Below are 14,631 nucleotides of genomic sequence, written 5' to 3' on the forward strand. Positions count from 1 at the left end.
ACAAGCGGATCTAGCAGCACACTTGGTCGGGCAGGTCAGCCACTACGACCAGGGGAACCACCCGTCATATGCACCCTTATGTGCGGAGTAAGATTTGAGGCTTGAAGATGACCGTGTAAAAGTGGACGAGAAGCAAAACCAAGCGAGAAAGGGAGCAAAAGCAACAAACAACGAGGGTACAAAGTGGCCCGTGACTGATTGCCGGAATTGGTGGCGGCAAGTCACCTGAGCTCACCGACTTCTTCGTCGATAAGGAATTAAGGAATCATTTCGTCAGTTCGCCACCTGAACTTCTATCTGTCTCTTCCTGCATCTGTCCCTGTTCTGTGATATCACCAACTTCGGGCTCTGTCTCCTCCATACTTCCATTCTTAATTTCCTACCAAGCTTCTGACTTACCGGTGGACACCTTTTTTGTGGGATTATCTCCGACCGTTGGCTTCTTTTCTGGATCGCTCCTATCGATCCACCCCACTTAGCCGGTCTTCGCTTTTTTTTTGTCTTTTCTTTTTTGGCTGCCTGCCTAATCATCATTCGGGTACCACCCGTTCGCTCTCTCGGTCAAGCAAATTCTATCCGCAAGTTACTCAGGGTCTCCTCGCAATCCCGTCCCTGGTCCAAGTGTCCTCTTTGCGGGCCTCCGTTCCAGTCCTTATAAGCCATCGCTCCCCTGTGCAACACACTACACCCCGAATCATCTGGCAAGAGCTTCGGTCTGCTTCCGATCTGGATTCTTTTCTTTGTCCCCGCCTGTTGTGCGACTGGACATGCCCTCCTTCACTGACCAGAACGGTGATTCTGGTCCTGACGTTGAAGGTAGGTTGAAATTGGATTTGCCTTGGCTCTCCCGTGCATCATTCCAACCCCCTTTTTCCTTTCCTCTCAATTTTGCCTTTCCTTTGTAGCCTGAGTAGCATTTCCATTCTTTTCCGAGATCCGCACCGGATCAGATGATCTGATGGCCCATCGCGACTGTTCATAATTACCCAATTTCCTTATCGGTGTCCTCTCCACATGCTTCCTTTCCCTCGTCCCCTCTCCCCCTCTGCATAACCATCTTTCCTTCCACTCTCTATTCCTTAGTTCCTAGAGTTCATGGATTCTGATCAATCGCAACAAGGACATCGACCGATTCTAGGAACCGGTCTAGACCTTGCGTACCAGAGATTCCGACATGTCACCGGAAATGGCCATTCTACCCCCGCGACGGATGGAACCTCCCCCCGCAAGCACCGCACTTCGCTGAGCAAGAAATCGTCGGCGCGACCGCCTATGTATTCCCCCGCAGCATTGACCAGCCAGACCCCGAGCGTCGCAACGGAACCTGTAACACGGGATGAAAAAGACTCGAGTGTGAAGAATGGCAATGAGGATCCTCAGGGCATCCTATTCTACCAGGTGTACGAGTGGTTGCGACGTGAGCAGGCGAAGCGCAAGAACCTCAAGCCGAGAGCCTTTGGACAAACGGATGGAACTGGCAGCGACGGAGATGACGAGGATGACGAGGCCGTCGTAGATGGATATCCCCTGGAAAAAACCGTTTCTCCCGAGGCCGAAAATGGCATTGCCTTGGACCGGTTGGAGAAAATTCTCGTTCAATACGCCGCCACTCGCAGCGAGACCAGCGCGTCTGAGCAACCTACGCAACGCACAGGCCGCCGACGTCATCGGTCTAAGGGGCTGCGGAGAGGGTCTGCGTCTGAATCGGACTTTCCGGACCTTGACTCCGCAACCCCAAGTGTCGATGCGGTGCTAGATAACTCGAAGACACTCGCGTACAGTGGCGGCGCTGCGGACGACGAGGAGAGTGAGAGCGGCGCCAATGTTAGGCGATCCAAAGACCGGGATGCATGGACGGTGTTCAAGACTGAAATCATGCGCCTGACCCATACGCTGCAACTTAAGGGGTGGCGCAAGCTTCCCATGGAATATGCCGGTGACATTGAGGTCGTTCGGCTCAGCGGTGCATTGACCAATGCGGTATATGTTGTCACTCCGCCGCAGAACATCCCGGCTCCGAAGGCCGAAGATGGCTCGTACACTCTGGTGCCGCGGAAACCCCCATCGTGAGTTCCAGCTCTCTGTCGTTTTCAACCACTGTCTGACTCTCCTCCAGCAAGCTACTCCTGCGTATCTACGGCCCACAGGTGGATCATTTGATTGATCGCGATAACGAACTGCAGATCCTTCGTCGGCTCGGAAAGAAAAACATCGGGCCGAAAGTGCTTGGGACGTTCATCAATGGCAGATTCGAAGAATACTTCAATGCCCGTCCGTTAACCTTCGAAGATCTGCGGGATCCTGCCACCATGAAACAGATTGCCAAGCGTATGCGAGAGCTCCACGAAGGCATTGACTTGCTGGAGGAGGAGCGAGAGGGCGGGCCGATGGTGTTCAAGAACTGGGACAAATGGGTTGATCGGTGTGAGAAGGTCACCAACTGGTTGGACAAAGAGATCTGCTCCAAAACAAACGATATCAAGGCAGTCTCAGAGCCGTGGAGACGGCGGGGGTTCGTTTGTGGTGTCCCATGGCCTACCTTCAGGAAGGCCGTGGACAACTATCGCCAGTGGCTCGTCTCCAGCCATGGGGGGATCAGTGAGATCAAGCGGCAGCTCGTTTTTGCCCATAATGATGTGAGTGACCTTGCTGGGTTTGATGTATACATGGCTGATTTGACAGACTCAATATGGCAACCTTCTGCGGATGGAACCTAGCTCCGAATCACCGCTGCTGCGCCCGGAGAATGAGCATAAACAGCTAGTGGTTATTGATTTCGAGTATGCTTCGGCGAACACTCCAGGATTTGAATTCGCCAACCATTTCGTGAGTGTACCTCGAACTCTTGCATGAAACCGTTATGACTGACCAGCCCAGACGGAGTGGTGCTATAACTATCACGATCCAGAACGGTCCTGGGCATGCAACAACAAGGCCTTCCCAACACCGGAGCAGCAGCGTCGCTTCATCAGCGCCTACCTGACTCACCGACCGGCTTTGGCCGGACAGGCCTCGCCGTCCATCACTCCGCTCATGCGTGGAATGTCTTCAACCAGCACATCCATGGCACCATTAAGCCTAGACGACGGCCCGGACATGGAGGCTCCGAACGCAGCTGAAACTGAAAAGGCTCATGAGACCAAGACTGAGCGAGAAATCCAAGCCTTGATGAAAGAAATGCGACAGTGGCGGGTCTTCAACTCGGCGCAGTGGGTGGCATGGGGTATCGTCCAAGCCAAAGCCCCTGGCATGGAGGAAGGCATCGCGGCCGACGAGGCGGGCGCGCACATCAGCCATGACGACTCGGCGACGGAGACGGAACGCACCCACTCAACCGGGTCGTCTGTCACGGAAGCAGAGGCCGAGGCCGAGGCCGAAGAGTCGGATGAGTTCGATTACCTGGCGTATGCGCAGGACCGGGCCATGTTCTTCTGGTCAGACCTGCTGGCGATGAAGCTGGTGCGCGAGGACGAATTGCCTGCAGCTTTGGTCGAACAGGTCAAATCTCGAATCATCGAGTATTAATTGACTGGCTGCCAAAGGAGGGATGTCGATGTGATGATGATTATGATCATGACGAATGCTTTTCTTTTCCTTCAACAGGATTCATTAGCATGGTATACGGCGCTTATCTCACGGTTATTTGTTTCTGCTGGTAACGGTGCATGTACATACAGGAGTCTTGGGAGATAGCATCAGTAACTGAGTCTTTTAGTCTTACTCTAGTCTTAATACGAGAATGTAACAAGCATCGGTAGTCCAAGGGACCATAATGTGTACGTGGTATCGTTTAACATCCACCATCCGTCCGATCTCACCCATCCACCCCATAACCCAAAACCCCAACCACCACATCTGCCTAGAAACAAGAGAGGACAGGAATCACGACCTCCTCATCAACTTCCTCTGCGTCTCCACCTGCGCCTGACCAACCCACTCCTCAAACTTCCCCTCCCTCTCCTTCATCGCAGTCACCCCCTTGACCATCTCCCCAATGAACCCCACAAAATTCGACCGTCTCAACGTATTCTCCCACGCCCAATCCCGTCTCTTCCGCTCCTCCCTCTCCAACATCTCCTGATCCCCAAACTCACGCGCACGGATCCTCAGATCCCGCGTCACAGCCATCAAATTAAACCGCGTCTCCCCCTCCGGATACCGCGCAATACGCCGCTGCAGCACCTCAATCACCTTCTCGGGGAACTGAGCCGCAGTGCACTCCCCGTGGCTAATCGGGTGCGGCTGCAATCCGTCCAACTCGTACAGTTTTCCGTTCACGGGCGTATACGCGATGAAATGGTACACGTCGCCTTCGCCGTCGTTGGGCCCGCGCGCGACCTCGTCGACGAACGGGCTGGCCTTGGAGAATGCGTTGTGTGCGGTCCGCACGGTTTCTGAGTTCGAGAGCGCCTCGCCGCGAAGCTCGGCGGGGAAGCCGGTCGTGAAGTCTTTGAAGGAGCGGAGTTCAGGGCCGATGTCGATTGGTGGGAGGGTGTTGCTTTGCGAGGTGGAGGTGGAGGTGGAGGAGGAGGAGGGAGTGTCTTGGTTTAGGATGATGGAGAGGATGGCTTGCGTGCCGCAGGCGTTTTGGATTGTTTGCGCGGCGAAGAAGAGGGAGTCCGGTGCGGAGGGGTCGTAGGTGCCGTCTGCTGGGGCGGAGGTTGATTCGGGTTGGTGCGAGCGGAGCCATTTGAAGAGGAAGATGACGCCGTAGACGGGGCTGGTTTGGTTGTAGATGTTAGTTGTGTTGGTGAGGTGAGGCGAGGTGGACGATGCGTCGGTGGATGTTACCTTAACGAACGAATCGTGTCCGCATCTAACGAGATCAGTTCCTCGAACTGAACATCTTTGACGCCGAGGTTCTCGATCAGAGAGGTGAAGACACCCTGTTATATCTCTGTGTCAGCCATGATCGACCATGTTTGTTGTCACACGCCCAGCGCTAAAAGTACACGGACTCGAGGTTCCTGAGACAAAAGCTGGGGAAGAAAAGGAGGGATACCTCGTCTGATTCAATCGTGCTCCAGCCAGCTGCTTCAACCATAGTTGTTCGATACGACCGTACGGGTTGGTGTATCTATTGACGGCAAGATGGATGGTGGGCAGGATGGAGCTTGAAGGGAATGATGAACTTGACGCCGACTGGCTTGCCGAATTGAGTTAACGCCGGATGTTTGTCTGGTTTTACTAAGCGACGTCATTGTGATTATGTAAGCGGTGATCGACAGACAGTGATGGGATCTCATTTTACTATTTGGATTTTGATTATCTTTTGCATGATATAAAGTTGGGAATGCGTTTTGGGATATTCAATACCATTAGCGGCACTATGGAGTTGGTGTTGTGAGTGTCTTTAGTATGATATCAATCGATCGAAAGCTCCGTTCAAAAATATAGATACGACTGCGCGATTAGACACAAGACCTATGATAACCTACTGTTGACATGTCAGGTACTGCAAGGGCTGGCCATCAGCTCAATGATCTTTTGGTCTAGTTCGAAGTCATACCGATACCTGGTACTTCTACACCTACCCTCACTTAGTAGTCTAGAGAATCTAAATTGCCTTTCAACCCATCTACACCAATATATACATACAACCCCCGATATCATCACCCTATCCCCAAAACAAAGAAAGATCCAAAGACTATACCAGTCCTAACTCCCCCGCCCCAACATCCCCAATTCTAGTCAAGAAGGCCCGCAGACTACTCCAAATCGAAAAATCACTTGATTGGATCAGATAAACACACGATGGCCCGGATACGAGCCTCCGGATCTAGTCTAGTCTAGCATTCAAGGCTGGTCTGGTTGGTATCCGATTATCCCGAAGGCTGCATACTATAGACGGGGTAGATGTGATATAACTATAGGTGATCCGACCGGCTTTCAAGTAAGGATTACTAGGTTCACTCTGGTCTAGTGAGTGCTGAGCAGAGGGGGTGGTTCGGTAGGTAGTTATCCATGTCTTGACAAAGTACGGAAGTAAGTAATCTATCTGTTATGTACTAACTACGCAGGTAGGTAGGTATCTGTCTGCTTAAGCGTGATGTCTCCACCTGTCAGACCATATATAGTATTTACTGTAGTTCTATAAAAGCTGCAAATAACCATAGTTGTGCATGATCATCCGACATATACCTACAGGTGCAAGCTGCAGATACGAGCAGAAAAGCGAAGCACCAAAAGAGAAATAGAAGAAGAAGCAAGTAATCTTCATCTTCCATTTGGTTTGCTTTGATTTGATTTAATCTAATTTAATTTCCCGACTCCCCTTCCCCTCCGGCAGACCATCGTATTCCTGCCTTGCTTTCCCTCATCAATCGACGAATTAATCCCTGTCCGGGGAATCTATACCCTGCTCAAATGGACAAAGGGGAAAAGATAAGGAAAGGACCGGAAGGGAAGGAGTGACATGCATACATGCATGAACCACATGGCCTGACCTGGTCTGGTCTGACCTCCTCTTCTCTAGGTATGTACATATGTAGCTAGTATAGTGCCCTACCCATATGACCACCCTATCAGTATTTAGTATCAAGAGTAGGAAAGAAAAGAGGGGGGGCGGGGAGGGGGGGGGGTGAATTCTTCGCCTCGTGGGGTCCAAGTCCAAGTCCAAGTCCAACTCTGCATAGTGCATTCGGTGCTAAAAAACCTACAAGGGTCAGGCCAAGGTCAAGCAAGGTCATGGATAGACCTCGTATTCACCCCCTCTCTGGCCCCGTCGTTCCTGGATCTAAATCCCCCGTGTGCAGACTAATTACTCAGTACTAGTCTGTAGCGTGTATGTGTATGTGTATAGTTAGTTACCTTAGCGTAGACGCAATACATGATTCATCGCAATCATCACATCAGGCGAGCTGCAGGGCCCATCATCCCTTAGTTCTCGTTTGCCTCTCCCGTGGTTAGTGAGTACCTACTTTCCGTCTAGTGTCCAGTATACGCCCGGTGGATGAAAGGAACTAAACTAAGTTCTGAGGGGAAATGCAATGTAGGTGTACTCTGACTGGACGGGGAGATAATGCCCCCCTCCCTCTCGCCTTGAACTTGAGTTAGTGCAGGATCTAAATATATCCGATGCCCACGTGGTGCGGATCATCATGACGACTTCCAGATGGCCCCCATCTCGTGGTCATGCCAAGGGAGGGGAAGAGCACAGGGAAGAAAAGGAGAAGGAGTCGACGGGCTAACTCCAGAATGAAGCGTTCATAAGTTCACAGTTCAAACACATTCCGCCCCCAGCCATTCCGAGTCTAAAAGATCGTCTCCGCTGAATGTCGATCCGGTCGTTTCAGGTCTTCATGGGGTTAGATCAGGGTCCATTCGGCTATTTATATCCTATCCTAAGTTCTACTGGCCTCGCACTCAACACTCCGTCCTGGAACGGAAGGTAGAAGATTCCTGCTGCATTATGAAGATCATAATTATAATCATATCGAACACGAAGAGATCCTGGCGCCAAAGTAGGGTATATGCTAAATTAGCTAAATATTGAAAATGACATTTTAAATCCTGGTATCCATCAATCCCATGCGCTCATCGGTGTCGTTTCCTTTCCTTGAATCACACCCCAGAGATCATCGCGGTATCATAACGAGTATTCAAGAGATGCGAGACAAGTTCACAGGCAAATCAAACAAATAATTTCCAATCCCGGAAACCACAAGAAAAACAAAACAAAAAAAGAACCATCACACGGGTTACCACCCAAGCCCCATGTCAGATAGAATAACCCCCATCCTCTCTATTCGCCGTAGAAGTTAATGCAAGTCAAGCCCAGACCCAATCAAAATGCCCTGTCGGTCAGATGGTATAAATAGACATATTGAAGAAAAGAAAAAAGAGAAGAGTATGCGCTAAAAATAAACATCACCGGCACTATTGTTTACGTGCAGATGCTTCCGTTCCAAACGGGCTCGGGCCCGCTGAATCCTCCGACCAGTGGATGGGGCTCCTCGTAAAGCTCGAGGTTCAGACCCAACGACGTATCCACTCCCCCGCACACCACTTCGTCGATATATGGCGGTGGAAAGGCGGGCGAATGCTGAAGTGAGCCGTTGTTGTGGTTATAATCGGCAAGATCCTCGCGCGGATCCGAAAGTAGCCGAGGTGACGGTGGATAGAGATTCTGATTGCCCGGAGCTGTGACGTAGGCCCCCGTTATATCAAATGGAGAATTGGCAATAGTGACTGCCGGAGGTGACTGCAAGGGCGGAGTGTAGGGAGCGTAGGTGGCGGAAGTAGAGGATGGAGAGGAAGAAGAGGCGAGACGGTAATCTTGGATGCTATGGTACGGACTCGGGGGTGCCGGCGAGTAGTGGTCGATCGAAGTCCGCGGCGACCACTGGAGACGACTCTTGTACTTGGCAACAATATGTCGTGGCAACTCCATCAAAGCGGAGGCAACCTGCAGGTCGGGGTTGAATGGATCCGCCGCGCTTCGTGTGACGATGATCCGGTAAATCTCCTCAATCGGTGCGACAGACAGCGGGCCCAGATAGGCCCCTCCCAAGTCGGGGAACAGGCTGTCCAACGTCACCCCAATGCCAAAGAACTGAGCTATGATGGCAAGAGCTCCAAAATCTGCATTTCCGCCACGAAGCATGGCCGGGGGCAACCAAAACAGCCACCGGCGCAGCGGCTGCACACGCTCGAAAGCCTGTTCGGGGGTTTGCGACAAGAGATCTCTCTGGAAGTGGCGTACAAACTCGAGGAGCTCTCCGATCCGGCGATAATGTTCGGGATTGTGGGCGACGCGCTTCTGTACGTTTTGAAGTGCCAAGATAGTGTTGTCGAGGCTGACCAAATCCTCATCTTGGAACTGATAGCCAGTCATGACCGGGGTATTTGTGCATCCCAGATAGCGCTGGTTTTCCAAGAACATGGCCAGCTCCGATTCCTGTTTCCACATCGGAGGCATCGAATTCAAAACTGTCGTAAGGCCCTGCTGCAGAGAAGCCCAACTTTGCCTAAAACGGTCGTCAACTTCGGCTCTTTCAGAATAAACCTCGCAGTGACACCTACCATTCGGAAGCCTGCCAAGACAGAAGAATAGACGCCGCCAAAATCGCCTCGCAGTTTGTCCTCGAAAAGGCGCCGATAGCCTTGTGCAAGCCCTGAATTGCAACACCGCGGTGGTGATAGGCCAATTGTTTCGTTTCTTTATTTCGAGTGATCCAGGCGAGGTGGGAAGCTGATAGTGTCAAGATCGAACTCATAACGAAATCGTGGGAGAGCGCGATGGAGAGAAATCTGCTCGACTGTTCAGTACGCCTGAAACCCACCCAAGTTCAAGGTACCCGCTTACGATGGCATCTTCTGCGCCCAGATGGTGCAGTTGCTGAAACCGCGACGATGGAGATCGATCGACAGACCGATGATGTGATGGATCAGGCGGAGGTCGGTTCGTGATAGCCGACTCCAACCGCTGCGTGGGAAGTGTACGAGCTCGGGGAAGGGAGGCACGCCGGTGATGTGCCAGTTCTTGATCTCCACCTCGATTTCGGCGGACATGAGAAGGTCGGGGACTTTGCGGGAAGCGGTCGTCTCGTCGTGGACGGTAGCGACGTCCATGTAATCGCAGCGGCAGTTGTGCTTGGTGCAGTTTCGGCTATTCTAGCCATCAGTATCTGGTATTCTGCAACCACAAACCGCAGAGTCGCATCTCCAAGGGTTACCTACCATTGCGGGAAGCTTTCGTCGCATCTGATATGTCGTCTCTTGCACGTTTTGCATCCGAAGCGGGACTTGGTGTGGCTCTTGCGAGGAGGACCACCACCGGGACCGGCCATTATGTCTGATGTGAAAAGGTGGAGGGCTGGATGAAGATGGGTATGGAAGAGTGGAGGCTACCTACGGCAGCCAAGGTGAAAGGTGGAGAAAGTAGTGAAGAGATCGGATAAGAGCACTCGAGCAATATATAGACAGGAGCAACAGGCAGGCGTGAGGAGAGTCGGAATAATGTCAGGTGTGGTGGAGAGTCAGAGGTAAGGATTAGGAAGATGGAGGAGGACAGTGGAGGAATGGAGGGGGAGTATATAGGCAGGTCAGAAAGAGCCAGCCAATGCAGAATCCAAAAATAACCTCGAGCCGCAGCCCCAAGGTGGAGGGAGACGAGCCAGGAGATGAAGAACGGATGCACGTGGAGAATACGAGAAAACGGTAAGGGACTGGAGTAGAGTAGGTCGGGGGATAAATTTTAGTTCGAGGGTCGACAGGAGCAATCAGGCAGGAACCGGAGGAGATGGGCGAGTATAAGAGGGTGCAGGACGAAAGAATACTAGCAGCGCACCAGCAGTCCGGTAAGAATGCATGCAGCCACTGGCTGGTTGTTTGGCCTCTCAGCTGAAGGATCGGGGTTTTTTGGGGAAATTACAATCGAAATCTTTCCCAGGAAAAAAAAAAAAAAAAAAAAAAAAGAAAAAGGAAAAAGAAAAAAGAAACAATGAGCGGGAGGCAATAAAAAATAAATAAATGAAATAAAATAGAATGATGATATCAGATCATCCAATTTAGGGGAACAAGTAGAACAATGATCCTAAAACCCGAGTTCAAAAAAAAGGGAAAAAGAAAAGAAATTAAGAAAAAAGTGAAATAAATGAAAGAAGAAAATAGACTAGAATAAAATAAAATACTAGTCGTCAATCTCTGGGGCAATATGTTCGAGCGCCACGAGACAAGCCGGTCAGACGCTGATCGTCTAGAGACAATGTACGGAGTACAAAATCTGGATCTATGTTGACTGTTGAGAGGAGGGGAAAAGAAAAGAAAGATACAGACAGGTCAGAGAAGTTGACAAGAAACTAGAGAGGTCCTAGTATAGGATGCACGGTGGGGAAGGGGACCACAAGCACAGGAAAAAGAGAGATGAGGACGCGACAGAAGAGGGAGAGGGGAGGGAGGGAGAAGGAGGAGAACCATAACAAGAGTGTTATTAGCAGAACGGAGGATCTTGAATTGTTGAGCCTCTTTCACCCGTGTGGACTCAGGACTTGTGGTGTAGAAGATTTGGCTGCGATGATTATTTTATTTTATTTCATCTTGATTTATTTTATTATTATTTTTGTTTGAAAAAAATAAAATAAAAATAATTCAACTCAGTTTAATTGAGTGACAGCTTAGCGCCAGGTCCTGTGTACTTCTTCCAATAACCCAAGAGGGAAAGGTCTGGTGCAGTCTGGTCTGGACTGACCCCCCGTCGACTCAGCTGGACCGGGGTCATCCTGGACCATGCAGAGCTCGGGGCCAATAATCAATTCTCTGATCAAGCTGGGCCACATGGCAGCACCACCACCACCCATCCCTCACCCTTTTCGTCCCCTGCACCACCTTCCTACTGGCCACCCAAGCATGCTTGGACCGTGGTCTGGCAAAAGGCGGAGTCTAATTTGACGGAAGCGCAGACTGCCAGACCCAAGGGACCTGGCAATCTTTTCTTTTCCCTCTCTCTTTCTTTTTTATTCTTATTTTATTTTTCATTTAGAAAAGAAATCATTTCCTTGGCCCGCTCTGGACTGGGGTAAGGGATTCATCCCGAAATTCAATTTATTTCCCATTCATTCCTTATTATTCCTTCCCTTCCAGCCTTCCCATTCATCGCAAAGAATCCCATCGCCGGGAAAGATGATCAATCCACACCGACGGAGTGGGAACACGCCAAGATCCGTCTCTTTTTTTTCTTTTTCTTTCTTTTCAATGTCTGGCCGGAGTAGGCAAGGTTTGAGGAGACCGTCTAAGCCTCGCTCTCTACCAGAGATGCTGGAACTCTCGCAGATCTCGGCTTTTCATTTCATTCGATGCTCTGGTGATTGCATTCTCACCTAGCCTGACATGTTGCTGATTAGTGATTACTGCCGTTATTATTATGGAATAACTGGATCATCCATGTCATCCATTGTCCCCAGAGGGCGCAGCTGTCAATTTCTCCCCACTATCACCGATCCTCGGGGACCATCATAACGTTCTTCCATGTTCCTTTCAGTCCTCCAACCATAACCATTGAAGATTAACTATGAACCACCATCCAGAAATCAAAAAGGTCACGTCCCGCCAAGCCGATGGTGGCAGCGGAATCCTTAACCATAGCTCTGCTTAGCTAGAGTTTGACCCAAAAAAGACGGACGACAAGTCGTTGACTGACGGGCGACGGGGACGAGCCGAGAACCTGCCTTTTGGGGATAAGGCTGGGTGGGGATTGAGCAGATTTCCTCCATCAAAAATACCAAGCCAACGGCGGGATTCTGTCCTGTGGTTCCTGAATGCCGCTAGGAAGTTACGATTTTCAATGACACACAGTGGACAGGCCGGGGTCGGTGCTGCTTCTCCGTTCTGGACTATTTGTGGTCCCTGGTTCTGCTTAGTGGTTAGTCACGGAGAACGCCGTGTCCTGGCGGATGTATGTACCCCAGTATGCATATCTCTGCATGGGAACATTTTGAGTATCCCATGGGCATTGTACACGCCCATTGACACTATCATCCACTTTATCAATCTATGATATCGCCTAATTATACAGCGTAAGCCCATGTTTCTAGTCAATATCGGAAGGATTTTAGATCCAATCCACCACGGTTCTTCGAGCCGGTCCCACGGAGGTCCGAGGTCCGTCAATCAATCCTTCCCATGACTAATTTACGGCCATTAACTAACCAACTACTGTCCCAACCCTGCAGATTTACTTCCTAAACCGGATACTAGTGACTCCATCCTTGAAATCAACCGATCTTCCCTTTTCCCGGTCACGGTCACGGTGATCGTCTAACTAACCCCTAAAGTAAGGTCCAGTCAATCCTTCGCCCCGTCCCTGTCCTGGGGAGGGGCCCGCTATCTGGCTAGCAGGTTAGCACCCAGTCTAGTCTGCTTTAGTGAGATTCACAGGGACGCAAAACAAGAAGGGGGGGAGCAAATCGCCCTATGACCGGTTGGAGTTATATTGAACGAGGGTCGATGAAACTTGGGCCCATGCACGACTTATCTCGGAGTAGGGTTCCTACGGGGTTTTTTTTTTTTTTGCGGAACTATCGCCTCGCTACTGTACGATCTAGGGGTTTACTACTGTACTCCGTACATATTTAGAAAAATCGACATGGGTGTCCGTATGGACGATGGAGCATGGACAAGGGTAGAGACTAGAGAGACCGAGAGGCGAGCATGGGTGAGAGATTCTTGCATGGATCGCGTCTGTACATTCTCAATCCCCTCACCCCCCTTGCTTCTACCTCCTCGCGGGCATGCCGTTTCTCTCGCGTGGCCTTTCGCACTCAGCCCAGGCTTTCTTTTTTCCCCCCTTTCTTTTCTTTTTTTCTTCAGACTCCGTAGATAGTCCGTACGGTCATACCCCGAGAAACGCGATGAAGCTTCCACCCATCAAGGTTGCCTTGCAAGGCAGACTTCGCACTCCGCGCCAGCCAGCCTACTAAGGGAATTGGGACACAAGAAAAAGAAAAAGTAAACACCAAAACCACCCAATCCCACCAATCCAATCCCACGACCTGTATACTAATCAACCAACTGGAACTCAATCCTCCGTCCGACGGTCCGATGGACTTGGGAATCCACCGGAATTGTTATGAAACTGCACTAGGGAGGGCCACCTCATGGTCATGTAACAACCTTATTGCTGTGCTGGGATGGACCCTGTTTTTGGGATCATACTCCGTAATGTAACGGTACATTTGGACATGCTTCGTTGGTTGGGATCATGTCCCTTTCAGATTCTCGCGCTCTCTCTCTCTCTTCTGGTGTCTGCTGTTTGGGTCGGGCGGGAAGGGAAATCTTGCTTGTCCCTGGTTGTGTCGATTTGTTTTCTTTTCTTTTCGCTTGTGCGCCGTTTTTACCCGACGACGACGACACTAACAAAGGTAAACAGGGTTGGTAGATATTGGGACTTGTCTTGTCTTATGGGCAGGTACACTACGGAGTAAAGTATGTAGCTAGAGAAACTAGATACAGTAGAGATCCGGTAGCCTTGTTTGATCCATCATTTTTTGCTTTTTCTTGCCCTTGATTTTTATTTAGATTTTCATTTTTCATATCTTTTCTCCGACCCATTCACCGGTTCACCCCCATTGAAGTGGATAAGGAAAAAGCACACCAGCCAGACAAGACGAACTAAGGCATGGAAGGTATACTAAACCACCACTAAGATACACTACTCAACAACTGTCCTTCATACTACGTCCAGAACAGAATAGTTTCCTATTCCTGACGTACCTTATCTTAGCTCGATGATGGGGTTAGACTGAAAGCGGACAAAACAAGCGAGTTTTGCGATCCTCAGTCTGAACCTCAACAACTAGTACTAAACAAATAATATCCATGTCTTAACTTGACTCAACGATTACTGCTAGACGGGCATCAAATTCCCATTCCTTATTTAAGTCACTTATTATTATTATTTTTCCCCCTTTGGTTTCTTGCCCGGAAATGGAAAGAGAATCAAACAGAGATGCAGTTAACTCGGCTAGCTGTTCGCCATGTCTCATCGGTCGTCTTCAATTTAGATTTCCGGGGCTTGCTTTGTGTAACGCGGCTGGGTGAAGTACCGTCCGTCGCATACCTCGCATAGTTACAATAAACATTACCTACCCTACCGCCATGCGCGGGAAGGCGACAAAGAAGATTTTCTCTGGC

At 50.3% G+C, this 14,631-nt stretch overlaps 3 protein-coding genes across 3 annotated transcripts; 1 reads left to right on the forward strand and 2 right to left on the reverse strand.

Annotated features, from left to right (window-relative positions):
* Positions 1-767: 767 nt before the first annotated feature.
* Positions 768-3,525, forward strand: LDX57_011879 (putative choline kinase; the record flags this gene model as incomplete). Its single annotated transcript, XM_046093621.1, has 5 exons — positions 768-816; positions 1,121-2,066; positions 2,117-2,636; positions 2,683-2,826; positions 2,878-3,525. The coding sequence occupies 5 exons, from the start codon at positions 768-770 to the stop codon at positions 3,523-3,525; spliced, it is 2,307 nt and encodes a 768-aa protein (XP_045949599.1).
* A 357-nt stretch (positions 3,526-3,882) lies between these two features.
* On the reverse strand, positions 3,883-5,044 carry LDX57_011880 (putative 26S proteasome-associated ubiquitin C-terminal hydrolase; the record flags this gene model as incomplete). Its single annotated transcript, XM_046093622.1, has 3 exons — positions 3,883-4,720; positions 4,792-4,886; positions 5,003-5,044. 3 exons carry the CDS (start codon positions 5,042-5,044, stop codon positions 3,883-3,885), a joined length of 975 nt encoding a protein of 324 aa, XP_045949600.1.
* A 2,841-nt stretch (positions 5,045-7,885) lies between these two features.
* Positions 7,886-9,791, reverse strand: LDX57_011881 (putative C6 transcription factor RosA-like; the record flags this gene model as incomplete). Its single annotated transcript, XM_046093623.1, has 4 exons — positions 7,886-8,969; positions 9,025-9,252; positions 9,308-9,610; positions 9,682-9,791. The coding sequence occupies 4 exons, from the start codon at positions 9,789-9,791 to the stop codon at positions 7,886-7,888; spliced, it is 1,725 nt and encodes a 574-aa protein (XP_045949601.1).
* Positions 9,792-14,631: the final 4,840 nt, after the last annotated feature.

Source organism: Aspergillus melleus (genome assembly GCF_016097325.1).
Source record: "Aspergillus melleus strain CBS 546.65 chromosome Unknown contig7, whole genome shotgun sequence".
Taxonomy (NCBI): Eukaryota; Fungi; Ascomycota; class Eurotiomycetes; order Eurotiales; family Aspergillaceae; genus Aspergillus; species Aspergillus melleus.